A 19,490-nucleotide genomic window follows, 5' to 3' on the forward strand; every position below is an offset into this window, starting at 1 on the left:
ATTGCTCTCTCACACACTTACACTTATATAGGCACTAACAAATGCTTTCTGTCATACACAATCACAAACATGGAAAAACTCTTTGTCGTGCACAAACCCACTGGCAAACACTGCTGCTCACTCACACACTTACACTCATACAAACACTAACAAACACTTTCTGTCATGCACACACACACACATACGCACACTGATTGGACACAGGTAATAAATCAAGCACAGGCAGGGCTGCTCCCGTCTCCTGGTGAGTCAGATGTCTGATGGGAGGATTCAGGGGACAGGTGATAATCCGGTAGGATTCGTCAAGGGTAAGTCATTTTAAAGCCCAGTAGCTTATCACTCCATACTCCGCCTTGGAGTCCTGTGTCCTTCATCATCTCTCATGGAGACAGCAGCTGCATTGGAACACACACACTCACACACACATGCACGCACGCACACATAGACATGAACCCAGCACACACACATACACACATGCGCACACACAGACATGCACATGCACTCACTCACACACATGCACACACAGACAAGAACCCAACACACCCACACATGCGCACACACAGACATGCACACACACACACACTCACACACCCGCATGCGCACACACAGACACACACAACACACAAAGAATCTCCTCAGTTACACGAAACAGCAGAAGTATCTGAGTGGCGAAGCAACACATGTTGTGCAACTTGGTGTTACTGGAATGGGATTTATTTAATGTTATCTCCGTTATCTGACTCCAGAATAGTGTTTAAACCTTTCCTCTGGGCTAAAAGTTATGCATAGATGGAGGAGACTGCTTTCCATCAGTAGTGTGGTTCTATGCGGATTGCTGTCTATCTTGGTAGACGCAAACATGCCTCTGGCTTGTGTAGCCTGTATAAATATAATTGTGTATCCTGCTACAGCACTAGTGTATAGGCAAGTGACTATGGTGCAGATATCTTGAGTTCTGTGTGTTTGTTAGGACCTTAAAACTGCTAGGTGTGCAGTGGTAAGAGTCAATGAGGAATGCCAGGTTCAAGTGAATGCAATTTATTGTACAGTATGTGAATAATGGTAAAATGTGTGTAGTAAGATGGGTATACGCATATGATGCGTAGGAGACCATGTTGACAAGTGTGCCCGAACCATTGCACCGGTCCCCTTATATACTAAAAGATCGAAACAAAACATCAAGTCATCGAAAAAAGACAGAAACATAATAAAACAGTACATTAATGATCCTGCTTGCATTATTTCTGTAAGCATACCACACAGGGTTAGACTTTGTATCTGGCTGGGTGCTGACCCATAGGTATCAAGATCATCTTTAGTCAGCACCTCATGTCCAGAGACACCAACTTGTTCCCCATGACATCAGTATTCCAATGAAATAAAACATGATTACTCTGTATTATGGAGAACCTATGGTTTATGTAATGCTGATCCAGTAGGACACACGCACAAACACACACACACACACGCACACTTACACAGACACACACTCACACATACACACACATACGCACACAGACACACACACACCTGCACACTCACACACACACACACCCACACATGCACAAACACACACACGCACACACACATGCATGCATGCACAAATAGCCCCATTGACTCATAGAACTCTCTCTAGTGATGACAAACTTAAGGGCACAAAACTACACACAAATTAGCATTTTGCTGTTCAGTAGGAATAAAGTAATCAAGTAATCACCTGGGCCCTGGATCATTTTTCAATCCAGAATCATTTAAAAAGACAACACAGTTTGATTATGCTGTTTAAAACCTACAATCCTGTGACTGGGAGTGACTGTAGGCATGTAAATCCACTAAAATATCTTTTTCTCTTTTTTTGCTTTATTGAAAGACTTCAGCTGAGGTAAAGCACAAAAAGAGAAATGAATAGATTGAGGAGCAGAGTGGATGTGTGTCTTGTGGTGTAGTATCTGATGCAGACAGGACTGTGTGTATGGTATGGTGTGCTTGTGCAGGCAGTCTGCATCAGTGTCTCTCTGTGTGTGAAGAGTGATCGCAGACAGGCAGCGAACTGATAACATCACTAAGGTTTCCTTCCCAGACTTTGCGGAAACCAGCGGTCTGCTTACGAGTGCCACAGGTTACCGGGGCAGCAGCTGGGGGAGTGGCCAGTGCAGCACTGTGGGCCAGTGTTCAGAGTGGGGTGGTGGTCAGGGCAGCAGTGTTCGGAGTGGAGCGGTGGTCAGGGCAGCAGTGTTCAGAGTGGGGTGGTGGTCAGGGCAGCAGTGTTCAGAGTGGAGCAGTGTTCAGAGTGGGGTGTTGGTCAGGGCAGCAGTGTTCAGAGTGGGGTGGTGGTCAGGGCAGCAGTGTTCAGAGTGGGGTGGTGGTCAGGGCAGCAGTGTTCAGAGTGGGGTGGTGGTCAGGGCAGCAGTGTTCGGAGTGGAGCGGTGGTCAGGGCAGCAGTGTTCAGAGTGGGGTGGTGGTCAGGGCAACAGTGTTCAGAGTGGAGCAGTGTTCAGAGTGGGGTGGTGGTCAGGGCAGCAGTGTTCAGAGTGGGGTGGTGGTCAGGGCAGCAGTGTTCAGAGTGGAGCAGTGTTCAGAGTGGGGTGGTGGTCAGGGCAGCAGTGTTCAGGATGGAGTGGTGGTCAGGGCAGCAGTGTTCGGAGTGGAGCGGTGGTCAGGGCAGCAGTTTTCAGAGTGTGCATGACACTGCTGTAAACAGACAGCTCTCACCCACTTGATTGGGCATTTCACACAGTGATGCCCTGCACTTTTGGGTTGCCATGGAGGAGGGATGGTGGTGCATAATTCTCTTCTTTTCAGAGAAACGAAGGGAGGGAGAGAGCAGGAGAGAAAGAGACAGGGAACAGTGAATCCAATACCCTTTGACTCATAAGAGTCCAGCAGTTCAGCTCCAAGGTAATTGTAAGAAAACGGATAGGCCGCAGGCACAAACTACTAAGTTTAATGGGGACTGGTGCTTCCTCAGTCCCCTTGAGGAACAATGAAAGACTGGCAATTATAAACACCCCTATGAGGAACTCTGACAGGCAATAATAAATGCCCTTGTGGGGAACACACTAAAAGACGGGGGTAATAAATCCCCATGAGAGGAATGCTGAAATACTGCATGCAATAAATTCCAGTCTGAAGAGCTGACACCGGCTGGCTGTAACAGTCAGCTGACGGCCATCGAAAGACAGATGTCACACGTATCCCCAAAACCAAAGTTCATCTGTTGCATGTTATTTGCAGCAGCAACTGGTTGCATTGTGTTTGTATGCACCGGTGGTGCAACAAGGAGCACAGGGAGATGGGGCCTGTGGCTTCTCTGCACGGCTGCTGAGGCCCTGATAAGGTAAGAAAAAAAGAATACAAATAACCAAGATGAGCACATTGGGAAAAATTGGCACTGGGAGAAAACACCCCTGACTGCAGCAGAGTGAGACAATGAATACCCCTTAATTTAGTAGAATGAAATGAAGAACACCCCTGAATGCAATAGAATGAGATGACAAATGCCCCTTAATTCAGTAGAATGATATGAACACCCCTATCTACAATAGGATGACATGGCAAATGCCCCTTAATTCAGTAAAATGAGTTGAACACCCCTAACTACAACAGAATGGGATGACAAATGCCCCTTAATTCAGTAAAATGAGATGAACTCCCCTGACTTCAATATAATGAGATGATGAATGCCCATAATTCAGCAGAATGAAACAGGCACAGGCAGACCACAGGCACCCAGAGGAGTTGCTTCTGTGCAGTGAGGTGGGAGCCCCTCGATGATTGTGAAAGACAGAGCTGGCTCTAGCATTTTGGTGGGGGGGGGGGGGGGTGTCAATAGATGTTATGTCAGCAGTGTTTCACAAGAACATAGCATCAGAAATGTTATTTGCACATGTGCAAAGCTGAATTGTGTGGCCCACAGATGATTGTGGCGGTGTGCCAGTACAGTGGACTGTGCCAGTACAGTGCTTATGCCAGCAGCCAGCTCTGGTGAAAGGATTCCTGCCTAGGCAACGCTATGACCAATAATGCTCCGCCCTGCTGGACTCCCAACCTGTCGGTATCGGCAGGGCTAGGATTCCGTTCAGGACTGTGAGGTGTCTCATTATTGCCAAGGACTACGGCTTTACCTGGCCACACCACCCAGGAATTTCTTTGGACGCTTAGTTCTGATTTATGTCATTGTATATCAGTGTCACCATATGATTTCTACATACTTGAACAACATAAATCACGTGACCACATGATTTTATTGTGATTGTGTGCTTTGCTTCATTTGTTCTTGTAATTATCTACATGATTGTACGATTTGTACTTTTGTATGGCTGTATGATTTGATTTATATGATGTTATGTTTTCTCTCCACTTTAGTGGGACCCTCTGTCTCCGTTCAGGAAATTCAGACCAACCAAGAGACCATCGTGAAGATTAACGCCGCAGGACAGTGTGAGTATGTTCGGGTGAGGGAAGCAGAATTATGTAAAGGCAATTTCTGCAAACAGTATGTGGCAGGACAGGAATACAGTCATAGTCAGGGTTAAATTCTCTAATTTAAATAAAAACTGAAACTGTCAGAAATCCTGTTCTATTTTATACTTGCTATTTTTTTATTTCTATGCCATGAAAATTTATCAGTATAAGTTCTCAAGAGCTTCTGCTGAACAAAGAACTGTGCATTTTGCATTGGTAAAACACAAAGTTGTGTTTTGTAAATGGGGATCACGTCGTGGATGTACTTGTTTACCTTTGGGTTCAACAGAGTGAGTGCTCGGGAGATCCCATTTAGATTTCTGCACCCACACACAGTGCTTTTGAAGTTGTGTGAAGCTTTGAACTGTTATCTGCACTGTCCTTACGTGGTGTTCATACATAAAGAGACAAAGAGGCCACACCCACAATGTCACCTGAGACATTCACAGAGAAAACTCCTCATGTGGTTTAACTCAGCCACATTTGGATGAGGAGTTACCTGCTTGTGTGTTTGTCTGTGTCTGTGTGTGCATGTGTGTGTGTGAGCATGTGTGCATGTGTGTGTGTTGTTCATGTGTACATGTAATTGTGTATGAGTGAACATACGGGAGCATGCATCACACTGTGTGTGTTCATTAAACAGTTGGCCTTGCGTGGATGTTGCTGGTACCACTGTGTTTTTTATGCGGAATGGCGTGTTCTGACATGATGCTTACATGAATTATTATTACCTTCCTGGCAAGAGCAGACACGCCTGTTACCTCTCTCTTCAACTTGCTGAGAGGCTGCTTCATACTGCCTCAGCATATGGTCTGTGTGTGGCCGCTACGGGTGTGACCCGAGACGCTTTTGCTAATCATGCCCCTCACTGGATTAATTCAGCAATAACTACCCCACATATAGGTTATATACCCTTAACTCCTCCTTTCTGGGTTATTTATCTATAACTTTCTTTCACTATGTTATTTATGTCTTTTACTCACTGCTGTTATACACCCATAACATATATAAAGTGAGTTGTTTGTTACTTCACAATGTTTGAGTTTTAATCAACAATTCACATGTGGTTAAAGTGTACATTCTCAGATTTTATTTAAGGGCATTTATACAATTTGTTTCACCATGTAGAAATTGCAGCACTTTTTATACATAGTTCTTCTATTTCAGGGCACCATAATGTTTGGGACATATTATGTTGTGTAAATGAAAGTAGTCATGTTTAGTACTTTGTTGCATATCCTTTGTGTGCAAATCCTTTGTGTGCAATGACTGCTTGAAGTCCATAGTATCCATTCGGATGATGCTCTGCCAGGTCTGTACTGTAGCCGTCTTCAGCTCCTGCTTGTTTCAGGGGCTAGTTGCCTTAAGTTTTATCTTCACCATATGAAATGCATGTTCAATTGGATTCAGATCAGGTGAATGACTGGGCCAGTCAAGAACTTTCCAGCTTTTGGTTTTGAAAAACTCGAAGACGAGTGAGCTAATACCTGTAACAGCCATACACGGCCAAACCATTACACCCCCGCCACCATGTTTCACAGATGAGGGGGATCTTGGGCAGTTCCTTTTGGCCTCCACACTTTGCTCTTGCCATCACTCTGATACAAATGAATCTTATTCACATTTTTCCTCAAGACCTTTTTTTATGCATGTTCTTTTAGATACTTTGCAATCTGTAATCTGGCCATCCTGTTTTTGCGGCTAACTAGTGGTTTGCAGCTTGCAGTGTAGCTTCTGTAGTTCTGTTCGCTAAGTCTTCTGCAGACAGTAGTCACTGGCACAACAACGCCTGCCTTTTGAAGTTTTTTGAAGTGTGTCTGATATGTCAGACAGGTGCTTGGGGGTTTTTCTTCATTATGGTGAGAATCCTTCAGTTATCAACTGTAGAGGTCTTCCTTGGCCTACCAGGCCCTTTGCAGTTGCTGAACTCACTGGCACTTTTTTCTTCTTAATGCTTAAGTTTTGGCCTGGTTTTTTCTTATTTCTCAGCATCATAATGGCTTCCTTGACTTTAGTTTAAAAACTCTGGTTGACTCAAAAGGCAATACAAAAGTGTTGAATCAAGACTAGATATGGAAATACTTTATGCCTGCACTAAGGAACCAATTGAACACATTTGACTAATCAGAAACACCTCTAAAGCTATTTGTTAAATTGGGGGGGGGGGTCTGGCTATGTATAATATGTGCTGTAATTTCTAGATGGTGAAACCGAAATGTATAATAATACCCTTTAATAAAAGCTGATAATCTTCATTTCACCCACATATTTGATTACACATCTTAAATTGTGGAGTACAGAGCCAATTAAGAAAAAAATATTAATCTTTGTCCCAAACATAATTGAGCTCATTGCATACCTTCATTCGTTATTTTCTTATGAACTGCCCTCTCAGTTAGGGGATTATATTCCCCTAACTGCACTTTTGTATGGTTATCTCCTCATATACTGCCCTTCACTGGGGTTATTTTGGCACTCACGGTCCTTTGTTTCCTTACCAATTGGCCCTCACTGGAGCAGTTAACTCTCATTCAGCCAGCTGTTCAAGTTCAATTTTATTTATATAGCACATTTCATACAATAGGAAATCCAATGTGCTTTATACAAAAAAATGCACACTTTCATATATACATATATAAAATTAAGTGAAAAAAGATGCATAAAAAATACATATGAAATGAAACATACTTGCATATACACATTTACAACAACAACAACAACAATAATATTATTATTATTATTATTATTATTAATAATAATAATAATAATAATAATAATAATTATTATTATTATTATTATTATTATTATTATTATTATTATAATATATGCTTTAGGTCCTGCCTTCTGGGTATAATCTGGATAATAGAGATTTTACATCTGAATGAATACTGGCCTGGTTAAATAAAGGCTAAATTTTTTAAAAGGTGAAATTGGAATGCATATGAAAAAGTAATCTATGTTAGATTGTGGATTAGCTAAAAATAATAATCATAATTACAAACTGCTTGACTTAGGTTTAAACGTACAGGTATTACATTTAATATGGTATGCAACTGAAAACAAGATAATGTTTTAAGACTTGCATGCAGCTGATATTTCTACAATGGTATGTGTGGAAATGGTGATTTGCCTCTCTTCTACTAGTGTAAAAGTGCAGTTGAGAAAAGTCTGGTGATGTCACAGCTATAAACACAGTATAAATAGTGACCCAGCCTACGGTTAATGCCATGGTAGCATGATTTTAAAGACCTCTGGGACATGGAACTATGTTAATTACTGACTGGATCAGCCCAAGCACACTAAATAAAAGAGGAGAGAATGGTCTAGAAAGCACATCCCTGTCACATGTCAAAGTACCAAGTGAACAAACTGAATTAGCCACAGCAAAACATGGTTTACTTTCATAGACATGGCCTCACACATCCTGCCCTACAGCATTGTTTTTTTTTTTTTTTTTTGAAGAATTTCAGGAGGAATACAGTTAAAATTTACTCTGTGTGTTACCCATTAACCTATTCCACTTCTGCTGTTAGGAAATGCCATTCTGTTGCATTAATCACTGCCTGTGTTTGTGTGTGTGTGTGTTCACTCTCTACACAGTGATGCAGTGCTCTGCAGGCATTGATATCCTCCTGCTGATAGACAGCTCTTACAGTGTTGGGAAGGGCAGCTTTGAGAGGTCCAAACATTTTGCCCTGAAGTTTTGTGAGGCTCTGGATATCCAGCCTGACAAGGTGGGTTAATGGCGTGATGTGGGATGGGGTGGGAGTGACCACGTCAGTAAATCTTGAGTACGAGAATAGGTCCAACATAGTCCTTGTGTCCTGCCCTGCAGGCGAGAGTGGGGGTGATTCAGTATAGCTCCACAGCACGGCTGGAGATTCCGCTGGACTCCTATCAAACTAAGGAAGAGCTGAAGAAAAGACTGAAGAAACTTTCCTTCAAGTACGTGACCCTCTCACTGCATATGTGATCCTCTCACTGCATACGTAACCCTCTCACTGCATACTGTACATTACCCTCTCACTGCATACTGTACATTACCCTCTCACTGCATACGTGATCCTTTCATTAAATTCATGATCCTCTCACTGCATACGTAACCCTCTCACTGCATACGTAACTCTTTCATTACTTGTGACCTTCTCACTGCATACGTGACTTTCTCACTGCATTTGTGACCCTCTCACTGCATACTGTACATGACTCTCTAACTGCATACGTGATCCTTTCATTACATATGTGATCCTCTCACTGCATACATAACTCTTTCATTACATGTGACTGTCTGACAACATATGTGACCCTCTCACTACATCCTTGACCCTCTCACTGCATACATGATCATTTCACTACATACCTATACATGATCCTCTCACTACATATGTGATGCTCTCACTACATAGTACGTGATCCTCTTACGGCATACGTGGCCCTCTCACTGCATACGTGATCCTCTCATTGCATAGATGTGCATCACATGTATAGTGGCCTCCAAAATTATTATTAATGTTCTTTAATTCTGATGCAAATGCTCAGAGAAATTTTTTTTCCAAATAATAATTGTATTTCCCAAAAAGATAAGTGTAAAAATTATTGGCATCCCATTTACAGTATTTTGAGCACTCTTGCAATCCAGAAGTGCAGGAATGGTCAAACAACATCCCAGTGGGAATATATAGAATATGCCTGTAATTTTATTCTTAACACCTTAACAACTTTTTGAGAAATCATTCTTGACACCTTATCTTTTTTGGAAATTATATTACACATTAAAATAACAAATTTCCCTGTTTTTGAGCATACAATACAACTTGTGTTGTTTATTTTATGCAGCCTTTTTTGATCATTATGAAGGGTGCGAGTAAGTGAGAATGACAGCTGTAAGTGTGTGTGTGTGTGAGAGAGAGTGTATGTGTGTATGTGTGTGTGTGTGCATGCACGCGTGTATGTGCACGGCATACAGTACAGTAGCTGTGTCCAGTGGAGAGTGAGGAATGGGGAGAATGCACAGTAATTGGATCCTGGATGGGATGAGGGAGGGGTGGAAAGTGGTGCCAGTTGGTGCTGAAAACCAGATTTACTCCTGACTGCAGCTAGCTCTCTTTCTTCCCCTAGAGGGCATGGCTTTTCACCCAGAGTGTAGTGTGAAACTGCCATCTTAAATCTCCAGTGGTGGACGAAGTACACAAATCCTGTACTTGAGTGAAAGTACAGATACCCTTGCTAAATATTACTCCACTAAAAGTAGACGTCTTCAATTTAAATTTCTACTTGAGTCAAAGTAGAAAAAGTACCTGCTTTTAAAAATACTTAAGTATCAAAAGTAAAAAGTACTATTATTTAGTATGGTTATGTTTGTCAGGGGTTGCTGACATGACAAACAATTTTAAAATACAATAGGCAAACTAAATTGTTCACCTCCTAACATACTGTATGTAAGAGTGAAAACTATGGTATAAATACAAATTCACTGTTTAATTTTTTTAAATGGAACAAAGGCACCATCAATTCCAATATTTCACTATCAAATATCAAAATACATTGAGGTTTCCTGGCGACTTAGCCACCAGAAAGGATATAACACAGGCAACAGGTCATAGCTTAATGCAGATGTGAATGTGATAAAAACGCTATTCCAGATGCAAAATTACAAATGAAAACGATGACAGCTAGGTATATCAACAAACATATGGCTTAGGCATACCCAGAAGTCCTCAATAATAATAGTATTTCCCAAGAAATTACGAAAAACCGTTAACAACGTTTCGTCAGGTGCAGCGTCTTTGACTGCTAACACAGTGAATGCTGTCTCTCTGTGTTCCAAATCGCCTGTCTCTACTCGCCTTCCCGCCTAGCTAACGTCTTTGGTTCAAAGTGTCATGAGCCAATCGAAACGCCCTGATTGGTAGGCTTCAGTATGAAAGTGATGTCGTATTATTATTCTATAGGATCTTTTAGACAATCCATTTTCTCCACATCAAAGTAACGAGTAACAGACAGATATCGCACAAAAGTAGTGGAGTAAAAAGTAGGATATTTCGTTTGAAATGTAGTGGAGTGAAAATAAAAAGTCTCCCAAAATGGAAACACTTGAGTAAAGTACAGTACATGTAATTCATTACTGTCCACCACTGCAAATCTCACTGAAAAAATATCAGCGCTTGTCAATTCCACTGGACAACTGGGAAAAGGGATTAGCTTGCAGCAGAGTTTGAGCATGACAAGACTGTAAATCCATTCCTCCTTAACAAATACTCCATTCCAAGACTTTGTAACTGACTGATTAATCAGCTATCTTCCCCTCTCTCTCTCCCTTCCTCTTGCTCCCTGTCCCTATTTTTTTTTACATATGTGTAAAATAGTTCCTTTTTTCCTAGTTTTCCTTTTTTCATTTTTATTTTTGTTATTCAAAATTTTTTTGATAATCTTATTTGATGGTCGCTAAAATGAGTTTCTTTCTAAATAAAATTAGTTTTCGTTTCTTTGTCTACCTACCTCCCACTCTGTCTTTCTCTTACATATTTTTTTTTACAATGTATAAAGTAAAAACTTGTATAGTTGTCATAAAGATTGAACGGTCATGAGAGCTGAGTGAAACAAATTTAAAACACAACACAAAAATAATAGTAATACTATAAAATACTTATAATATAAGTATAATAATAATTTATAACAATAACTATGTGATTAACAGGGGTTAGGAGTCACTATTGACTCTCAGTGCATGGCAGACAGCTATTTTCTGCTTCCAAATTTCCACAGCTCCTTTCCTGTCACCCATTTACATTTGTTTGTTTCAAACACTTTGGGTATGGCATTTTAAATTTCAGAAACAGATGTTGCTGATTTCTGTTAAATTCTCCTATTTAATAGAAATGAAAGGAAGTGCAGTTCTGTCTCGATCAGCAGCTGGTTTCAGTGGGAGTACAAGCCTCTCTCCTCTGAGCAATCAAATCTCCTGGTACCAGTCTCTATATAGCCAGCCTGTCCTAACTGATTCTGCACTTTGTCAGTGTTTTTCTGTGTAATTTTTCCACAGCCTCCTACCGTGTTTTTATTTTGGGGCAAGACAAGCACAACAGCTTGTTTAGATTTTTTTGTTTAAATTGTCAGATGTGTGAGGTAATCAGTTTGTCTGGAGTTTTGTTGGAATAGTGCTGTCCTGATGACTGTTAGTGGGGGTTAGTGAACTAAGCAGCACAGAAACATAGTGTTAGAGGCTCTCTTCAGTGTTCAGCTCTTGCCATTTAAGGGCCTTAGTATGAGTTGTTATCACTGTTTTTCTCTGAGTGTCGACAGAATTTAATAATTCGTTTTTGGATGTTAAAGCGTTGAGTACATTTACCTAATGCTCCTATGTTTTTATTTTCCTCTGTATATGGGGGATATTTTGTAGGAGCTGACCCCACGCTGTGAAATCCTAATTGATATATCTTATTTTGCCTCTAAATAGCAAACTTTCTTTCCCTCCCTTCCTCCTCTTCGCTCTCACTCTCTCCCCCTCTCTCAGGGGTGGCAGCACTCAGACGGGGTTGGGTTTTAAGTATGTGCTCCGGAAGGGCTTCCCCGGCGGGCGTAATGGCACCGTGCCGCGTATCCTAATCCTGCTCTCCGACGGAAAGTCCCAAGGCAACGTACTGGCCCTCGCTTCCGAGGTGAAGAGCACGGGAATCATCTTGTTTGCTGTGGGAATCCGATACCCCAGGTACAAACTCCGATTTGCGCACCCTTCACACCCGGGTATTCAGTACCCCAGGTGCAAACTCTGATTTGTGTGCCCTTCATACCTGGGTATCGAATACCATCAGGTGCCAGCTGTAATTTGAATGATTTTTATACCTGGGCGCCTGATATCCCAGGTACTAGCTATGATTTTGGTACCCTCTCACATCTGTGCTTGCTCGCTTGCATAGAGTTTTATTGCATAATGCTCTTGAATTATCCTGGTTTATTGCTGGGTTGATGAGGAGGGGGGAAGAGATTTCTCTGAAGTTCATTCCTGTAGGAGAAGTTTAGAGAAGTCTCTGAGGTTCATCATGGTAGAAGGTTAGAGATGTCTCTGAAGTTTATCTCTGTAGGAGAAGGTTAGAGATGTCTCTGAGGTTCATCCCTGTAGGAGAAGGTTAGAGATGTCTCTGAGGTTCATCCCTGTAGAAGGTTAGAGATGTCTCTGATGTTCATCATTATGGAAGGTTAGAGATGTCTCTGAGGTTCATCCCTGTAGAAGAAGGTTAGAGATGTTTCTGAGGTTCAGCCCTGTAGAAGGTTAGAGATGTCTCTGAGGTTCATCCCTGTAGGAGAAGGTTAGAGATGTCTCTGAGGTTTATCTCTGTCAGAGAAGGTTAGAGATGTCTCTGATGTTCATCATTATAGAAGGTTAGAGATGTCTCTGAGGTTGATCCCTGTAGAAGGTTAGAGATGTCTCTGAGGTTCATCATGGTAGAAGGTTAGAGATGTCTCTGAGGTTCATCATGGTAGAAGGTTAGAGATGTCTCTGAGGTTCATCCCTGTAGAAGGTTAGAGATGTCTCTGAGGTTCATCTCTGTCAGAGAAGGTTAGAGATGTCTCTGAGGTTCATCTCTGTCAGAGAAGGTTAGAGATGTCTCTGAGGTTCATCTCTGTCAGAGAAGGTTAGAGATGTCTCTGATGTTCATCATTATAGAAGATTAGAGATGTCTCTGAGGTTGATCCCTGTAGAAGGTTAGAGATGTCTCTGAGGTTCATCCCTGTAGAAGGTTAGAGATGTCTCTGAGGTTGATCCCTGTAGAAGGTTAGAGAAGTCTCTGAGGTTCATCCCTGTAGGAGAAGGTTAGAGATGTCTCTGAGGTTTATCTCTGTCAGAGAAGGTTAGAGATGTCTCTGATGTTCATCATTATAGAAGGTTAGAGATGTCTCTGAGGTTGATCCCTGTAGAAGGTTAGAGATGTCTCTGAGGTTCATCCCTGTAGGAGAAGGTTAGAGATGTCTCTGAGGTTCATCCCTGTAGAAGGTTAGAGATGTCTCTGAGGTTCATCCCTGTAGAAGGTTAGAGATGTCTCTGAGGTTTATCTCTGTCAGAGAAGGTTAGAGATGTCTCTGAGGTTCATCTCTGTCAGAGAAGGTTAGAGATGTCTCTGAGGTTCATCTCTGTCAGAGAAGGTTAGAGATGTCTCTGATGTTCATCATTATAGAAGATTAGAGACGTCTCTGAGGTTGATCCCTGTAGAAGGTTAGAGATGTCTCTGAGGTTCATCCCTGTAGAAGGTTAGAGATGTTTCTGAGGTTGATCCCTGTAGAAGGTTAGAGAAGTCTCTGAGGTTCATCCCTGTAGGAGAAGGTTAGAGATGTCTCTGAGGTTTATCTCTGTCAGAGAAGGTTAGAGATGTCTCTGATGTTCATCATTATAGAAGGTTAGAGATGTCTCTGAGGTTGATCCCTGTAGAAGGTTAGAGATGTCTCTGAGGTTCATCATGGTAGAAGGTTAGAGATGTCTCTGAGGTTCATCCCTGTAGGAGAAGGTTAGAGATGTCTCTGAGGTTCATCCCTGTAGAAGGTTAGAGATGTCTCTGAGGTTCATCCCTGTAGAAGGTTAGAGATGTCTCTGAGGTTTATCTCTGTCAGAGAAGGTTAGAGATGTCTCTGATGTTCATCATTATGGAAGGTTAGAGATGTCTCTGAGGTTCATCCCTGTAGAAGAAGGTTAGAGATGTTTCTGAGGTTCAGCCTTGTAGAAGGTTAGAGATGTCTCTGAGGTTCATCCCTGTAGGAGAAGGTTAGAGATGTCTCTGAGGTTTATCTCTGTCAGAGAAAGTTAGAGATGTCTCTGATGTTCATCATTATAGAAGGTTAGAGATGTCTCTGAGGTTGATCCCTGTAGAAGATTAGAGATGTCTCTGAGGTTCATCATGGTAGAAGGTTAGAGATGTCTCTGAGGTTCATCATGGTAGAAGGTTAGAGATGTCTCTGAGGTTCATCATGGTAGAAGGTTAGAGATGTCTCTGAGGTTCATCTCTGTCAGAGAAGGTTAGAGATGTCTCTGAGGTTCATCTCTGTCAGAGAAGGTTAGAGATGTCTCTGAGGTTCATCCCTGTAGGAGAAGGTTAGAGATGTCTCTGAGGTTTATCTCTGTCAGAGAAGGTTAGAGATGTCTCTGATGTTCATCATTATAGAAGGTTAGAGATGTCTCTGAGGTTGATCCCTGTAGAAGGTTAGAGATGTCTCTGAGGTTCATCATGGTAGAAGGTTAGAGATGTCTCTGAGGTTCATCCCTGTAGAAGGTTAGAGATGTCTCTGAGGTTCATCCCTGTAGAAGGTTAGAGATGTCTCTGAGGTTGATCCCTGTAGAAGGTTAGAGATGTTTCTGAGGTTCAGCCCTGTAGAAGGTTAGAGATGTCTCTGAGGTTCAGCCCTGTAGAAGGTTAGAGATGTCTCTGAGGTTCATTCCTGTAGAAGGTTAGAGATGTCAGAGGTTTATCTCCGTTGGAGAAGGTTAGAGATGTCTCTGAGGTTCATCCCTGTAGAAGGTTAGAGATGTCAGAGGTTTATCTCCGTTGGAGAAGGTTAGAGATGTCTCTGAGGTTTGTGCGTGTATGAGAGGGATGGGCTGCTGCACTGTTGTGGTTCTGTTTTTTATCCACTGATATTTTGCAGTGCAGTGTTGATTGTGCTTTATGACCTTTAACCTTTCCTAAAGCTACATGTTTTTCCTAACATACGGCCTGCAGGCATCTGGAAGGGTGCTTCATAATTGTGATGGAAGAATGAGTGTTCAGGAATCCAAAAACAGACCCTATGAGTGGCTCATAGATTTGGCTCACAGCCATTTTAATGTGTTTAAATAATACCTCAAAGATTTGTTCTGTGTGTACAAAGATCGTATTTCTCTCAAATTTTGCAAACAAATTTGTTTATATCACTGTTAGCTAGCATTTTTCCTTTGACAAGATAATCCATCTCCTGCACAGGTGTAGCATATCAAGAGGCTGATTAAAAGCCATGATCACTACACAGGTGTTTCTTATGATGGGTCAATAAAAGGCCAACCTAAAATGTTGAGTCACAGATGCCTCAAGAGTCAAGAGATCATGCAGTTGGCATGCTGACCACAGGAATGTCCTTTAGAGCTGTTGCCAGAGTAATGGGTGTTCATTTCTCCACCATATGCCGCCTCCAGACGTCGTTTCAGAGATTTTGGAAGTTCGTCCAACAGGCCTCACAACCGCAGACTACGTGTAACCACGCCAGCCCAGGAACACCACATTCAACTTATTCACCTGCGGGATCGTCTGAGGCCAGCCACACGGACAGCTGATGAAACAGTTGGTTTACACAACCATAGAATTTCTGCACAAACTGTCAGAAATCACCTCAAGGAAGCTCATCTGCGTGCTCAACGTCCTCACCGGGGTCTTGATTTGTCTGCAGTTCGGCGTCACAATCGACGTGAGTAGGCAACAGCTCACCTTCGATGGCCACTGGCACGCTGGAGAATGGTCCTCTTCACTGATGAATCGCGGTTTCAGTTGTACAGGGCAGATGGCAGGCAGCGTGTATGGCATCGGGTGGGTGAACGATTTGCTGATGTCAATGTTGTGAACAGAGTGGCCCATGGTGGTGGTGGGCTGTTGGTATGGGCAGGCATATCCTATGGGCAGTGAACTCAAGTGCATTTTATCCATGGCAATTTGAATGCACAGTGATATCGTGATGAGATCCGGAGGCCCATTGCTGTGCCATTCATCCATCGCCATCACCTCATTTCACATGAACGGCCCCATGTTGCAAGGATCTGTGCAAAATTGCTTGAAGCTGAAAATGTCCCAGTTCTTCCATGGCCTGCATACTCAGCAGACATGTCACCCATTGAGCATGTTTGGGATGCTCTGGACCGGCGCATACGACAGCGTGTTTCAGTTCCCACCAATATCCAACAACTTCATACAGCTATTGAAGAGGAGTGGGACTAGATTTCACAGGCTACAACCTACAATTTGATCAATTCAATGCGAAGGAGATGTTGTGGTACATGAGGCAAATGGTGGTCACACAAGATACTGATTGGTATTCTGTTCATTTCATGTTATCTTCTTTTTTGGGGAATCTGTGACTAACAAATGCATATCTGTATCCCCAATCACATGAAACCAATAGATAAGTGCTTAATGAATCTATTTCAGTTGACTTTTGTACGTTTATTACCTTTGAACTCAATAAAATCTTCGAAATTGATAAGTGTTGCATTTATATTTTTGTTCAGAGTATTTTAAAATGCAAATTAAAATATGTGTGCTATGATGAGGTGCCGATCTTGAGCTCAGAGGTCCTAGAGCTTAGATGAACAAAATTCCAGGCGTGCTGGTGTGGAGGTCCATCTTGCTCTCGTTATGTCTTGTTACAAATTTAGCACATGTGAAACCCGCACTCCCTGGGTAGTGCTATGGCTAGTTTTGTGACCCTGGTCACAGTCCCAGGATCATTTTCAGCAACAAATGTTGCATAAGAAAAAATGTCAATATGTAGTCAGAGGAAGTTAGAGGAATTTTTTAACAGGCAGACACTGTCTCTCATATTCATGAGGGGCAGGTGCTTATGAAGCAGCTTGGCTCTCACCACCTCTTCTCTCAGCAGGTTTTGTAGTTCTCCTGGCTTGTCTAAGGTCAAAATGGTGGAGGCGCAGATTGCTGAATAATGTTACAGAGACACACACTGTACAAAAATAAGGCCGGTAACGTGCAGTAGGGAAGACAAAGATGCGTGTGTTTATTATTATTATGCACAATATATTCCAAGCAGATGGATGAACAATCTTCTTTTTCTCTCATTCTCTCCCTCTCTCTGTCTCTCAGGTGGGAGGAGCTTCATGGCATGGCCAGTGATCCCACAGAGTTGCATGTCCTGTTTGCAGAACACTTTTATGATGCAATCAATGGCCTGTACAGCACCCTGACCACATCCTCCATCTGTTTTGCTGTGCCCACAGGTAGAGAGGTCAGAGGTCACCCCACTGGACCCCTGTAGTCTTCTATTCCTCATTTGTACTTGTTGAGTAATCACAGGGCTATAGCATAAGATACATGTCCGGTATCTGAGTTAATCTATAGGGATGCACACTGACTACTGTATTGCTGCGTTTAACTTTTGATTTTGGATAGACATCCTGGTTTGCTCATTGAGCTGGTGATGGTTTATACTTGATATGAAATACCCTGTGAAATCAAAATCATTTTATACACGAAGAACCAAAATGAAGCAGATAAAATATGATAATAGGTCTATTTTATTCAGTTTAGATTTTAGATTTTGTTTTGTCTTGAAAGCACTTATACTGCTCATTAGAGGTTGATTTGGTATCAATCACTTGGAGACAAAATGTGTTCACTTCTAATTTAAACATAATTTGAAGTGAACATGCATACAGAACAGAAATGTTACATCAGACCTCCAGTTCTTGTGTTTAGAAATACTGTACTTTTCATCAAAAGGAAATATTATTTTTAGTTTATAAATGTCAAAAAATAAACAAATATTTTTCTTTTTTTAGCTAACAAACCATTTAAATTCAAAGAAAAAAGTGATTGCACAGGGTTTGGGAACTCTGCCCTCACCCCTGTTTAACATTTGACCTCTGACACTCGCTCAACTCTTGTCTCTTTAGGTTGTAGGATAGAACCTTTTCCCTGTGAGCGGAAAACCCTAGAGATGGTCAAGGAGCTACAGGGGAATTTTATGTGCTGGAAGGGATCCAAAGGCTATGCACCTGCTACCTCCCTCTGCCCATATTATAGGTGAGTGCACACTATTTCCTCTATGACATGCAGGTATAGATCCTGCTCAGGATAAGCGGGTGTATATAATGGATGGAAGGACATGCAAATAGGACACTTAGTACTTCCCTCTGCCCATATTGCAGGCTAATGCACACTCTTTCTTTCTACATTTATTATATGAAAATGTACATTTAATACTTCCCTCTGTTCTTATTACATAAAAATGCATACTTAACTACTTCTCTCTACCCATAATACAAGCACATGCACATGTAATACTTACTAAAAAGTGCACCCTTACACTGGCAGTCATGCCCTTCTAAGCTTCCATTTCCCGATAGAACATGAGTGAAGGGACTGTAGCATTTGATGGTGTTACTACATTATTAAATCAGGTTTTGTAAATTAAATAAGCATTTGTAAATTACTCCGGAGCTCAAAGTAGGAGAGTTATGGTGTGTAAGGGCAGCCAAACGCTGGTGTGTGACATCATGCACGCAACTCCAAACAATCAATGTAAAATTCATTTTCAAACAACTACTAAGATAATGCATACCCAATTAAACATTACTTGTGTGAAAGGAATGTAACAAAACTTTTACGGTGCTGTTGCATAAATTACTGTAAACAAGATTCAAGAAGGTCGTCCTGTGTAATATGGGACAGTCTAAACTTATTCAAACAAGACAACATGCTTTTTCATGCAGGTGGAACCGATATTATAACAAACACCCATCCAGATGCCACAGAACAATATGTCCAGGTAAGGACACCCACTGACCAGTATTTCCCATGTCCTTCAAGTCTGCTCTTTAAGTCCTTCATCAGTGTTGCTGTGGTACAGCTAAGTGTGCCATTAATTTTAACTAGGAATCAGAAGGGTGTGTGCGACTGAACAAGTTGCACATTTTTGTCGAAGTTCACCCTAAAAATTATATACAAATGTCTTCTGACCTGACAATGGAAGCCTCTACAGTGCCTCTTTTAAAAATGAAAGGACGCTGAAATAGCCAAATTCAAGATAAGATTTTGTATCAAAATGTTATAGTGTATGGGGGTGTTTTTTGGAGGGGTCTTCAGGGTGTGTAATGCCTATGCCTTCATTCTCACCCTGCAGACCCCTGTGACTCCCAGCCCTGTCAGAACGGGGGGACCTGCACTTCTGAGGGGCTGGAGAGGTACCACTGTGCATGTCCCACCGGGTATGCGAGTGACCCCAACTGTGGTAAGCTGGGGGAGGGGGATATATAACACACATATATGCACCCATCCACGTAC

At 41.9% G+C, this 19,490-nt stretch overlaps 1 protein-coding gene across 6 annotated transcripts in view; it reads left to right on the forward strand.

Moving 5' to 3' along the window:
• The window catches only part of vwa2 (von Willebrand factor A domain containing 2), a 45,819-nt gene that overhangs the window by 18,754 nt on the left and 7,575 nt on the right, over nucleotides 1-19,490 (forward strand). For 5 of the 6 annotated variants that reach the window (XM_035407110.1, XM_035407109.1, XM_035407111.1 and 2 more), the window contains 8 exons: nucleotides 4,366-4,440; nucleotides 8,065-8,198; nucleotides 8,300-8,409; nucleotides 11,978-12,172; nucleotides 17,292-17,425; nucleotides 18,101-18,230; nucleotides 18,920-18,975; nucleotides 19,330-19,437. In XM_035407110.1, the coding sequence (XP_035263001.1) occupies nucleotides 4,366-4,440; nucleotides 8,065-8,198; nucleotides 8,300-8,409; nucleotides 11,978-12,172; nucleotides 17,292-17,425; nucleotides 18,101-18,230; nucleotides 18,920-18,975; nucleotides 19,330-19,437 (942 nt within the window). Of the gene's footprint in view, nucleotides 1-2,536; nucleotides 2,899-4,365; nucleotides 4,441-8,064; nucleotides 8,199-8,299; nucleotides 8,410-11,977; nucleotides 12,173-17,291; nucleotides 17,426-18,100; nucleotides 18,231-18,919; nucleotides 18,976-19,329; nucleotides 19,438-19,490 lie in introns of those variants that run through there. The other variant, XM_035407113.1, reaches the window with a different exon arrangement.

Source organism: Anguilla anguilla, chromosome 2, assembly GCF_013347855.1.
Source record: "Anguilla anguilla isolate fAngAng1 chromosome 2, fAngAng1.pri, whole genome shotgun sequence".
Lineage (NCBI taxonomy): Eukaryota > Metazoa > Chordata > Actinopteri > Anguilliformes > Anguillidae > Anguilla > Anguilla anguilla.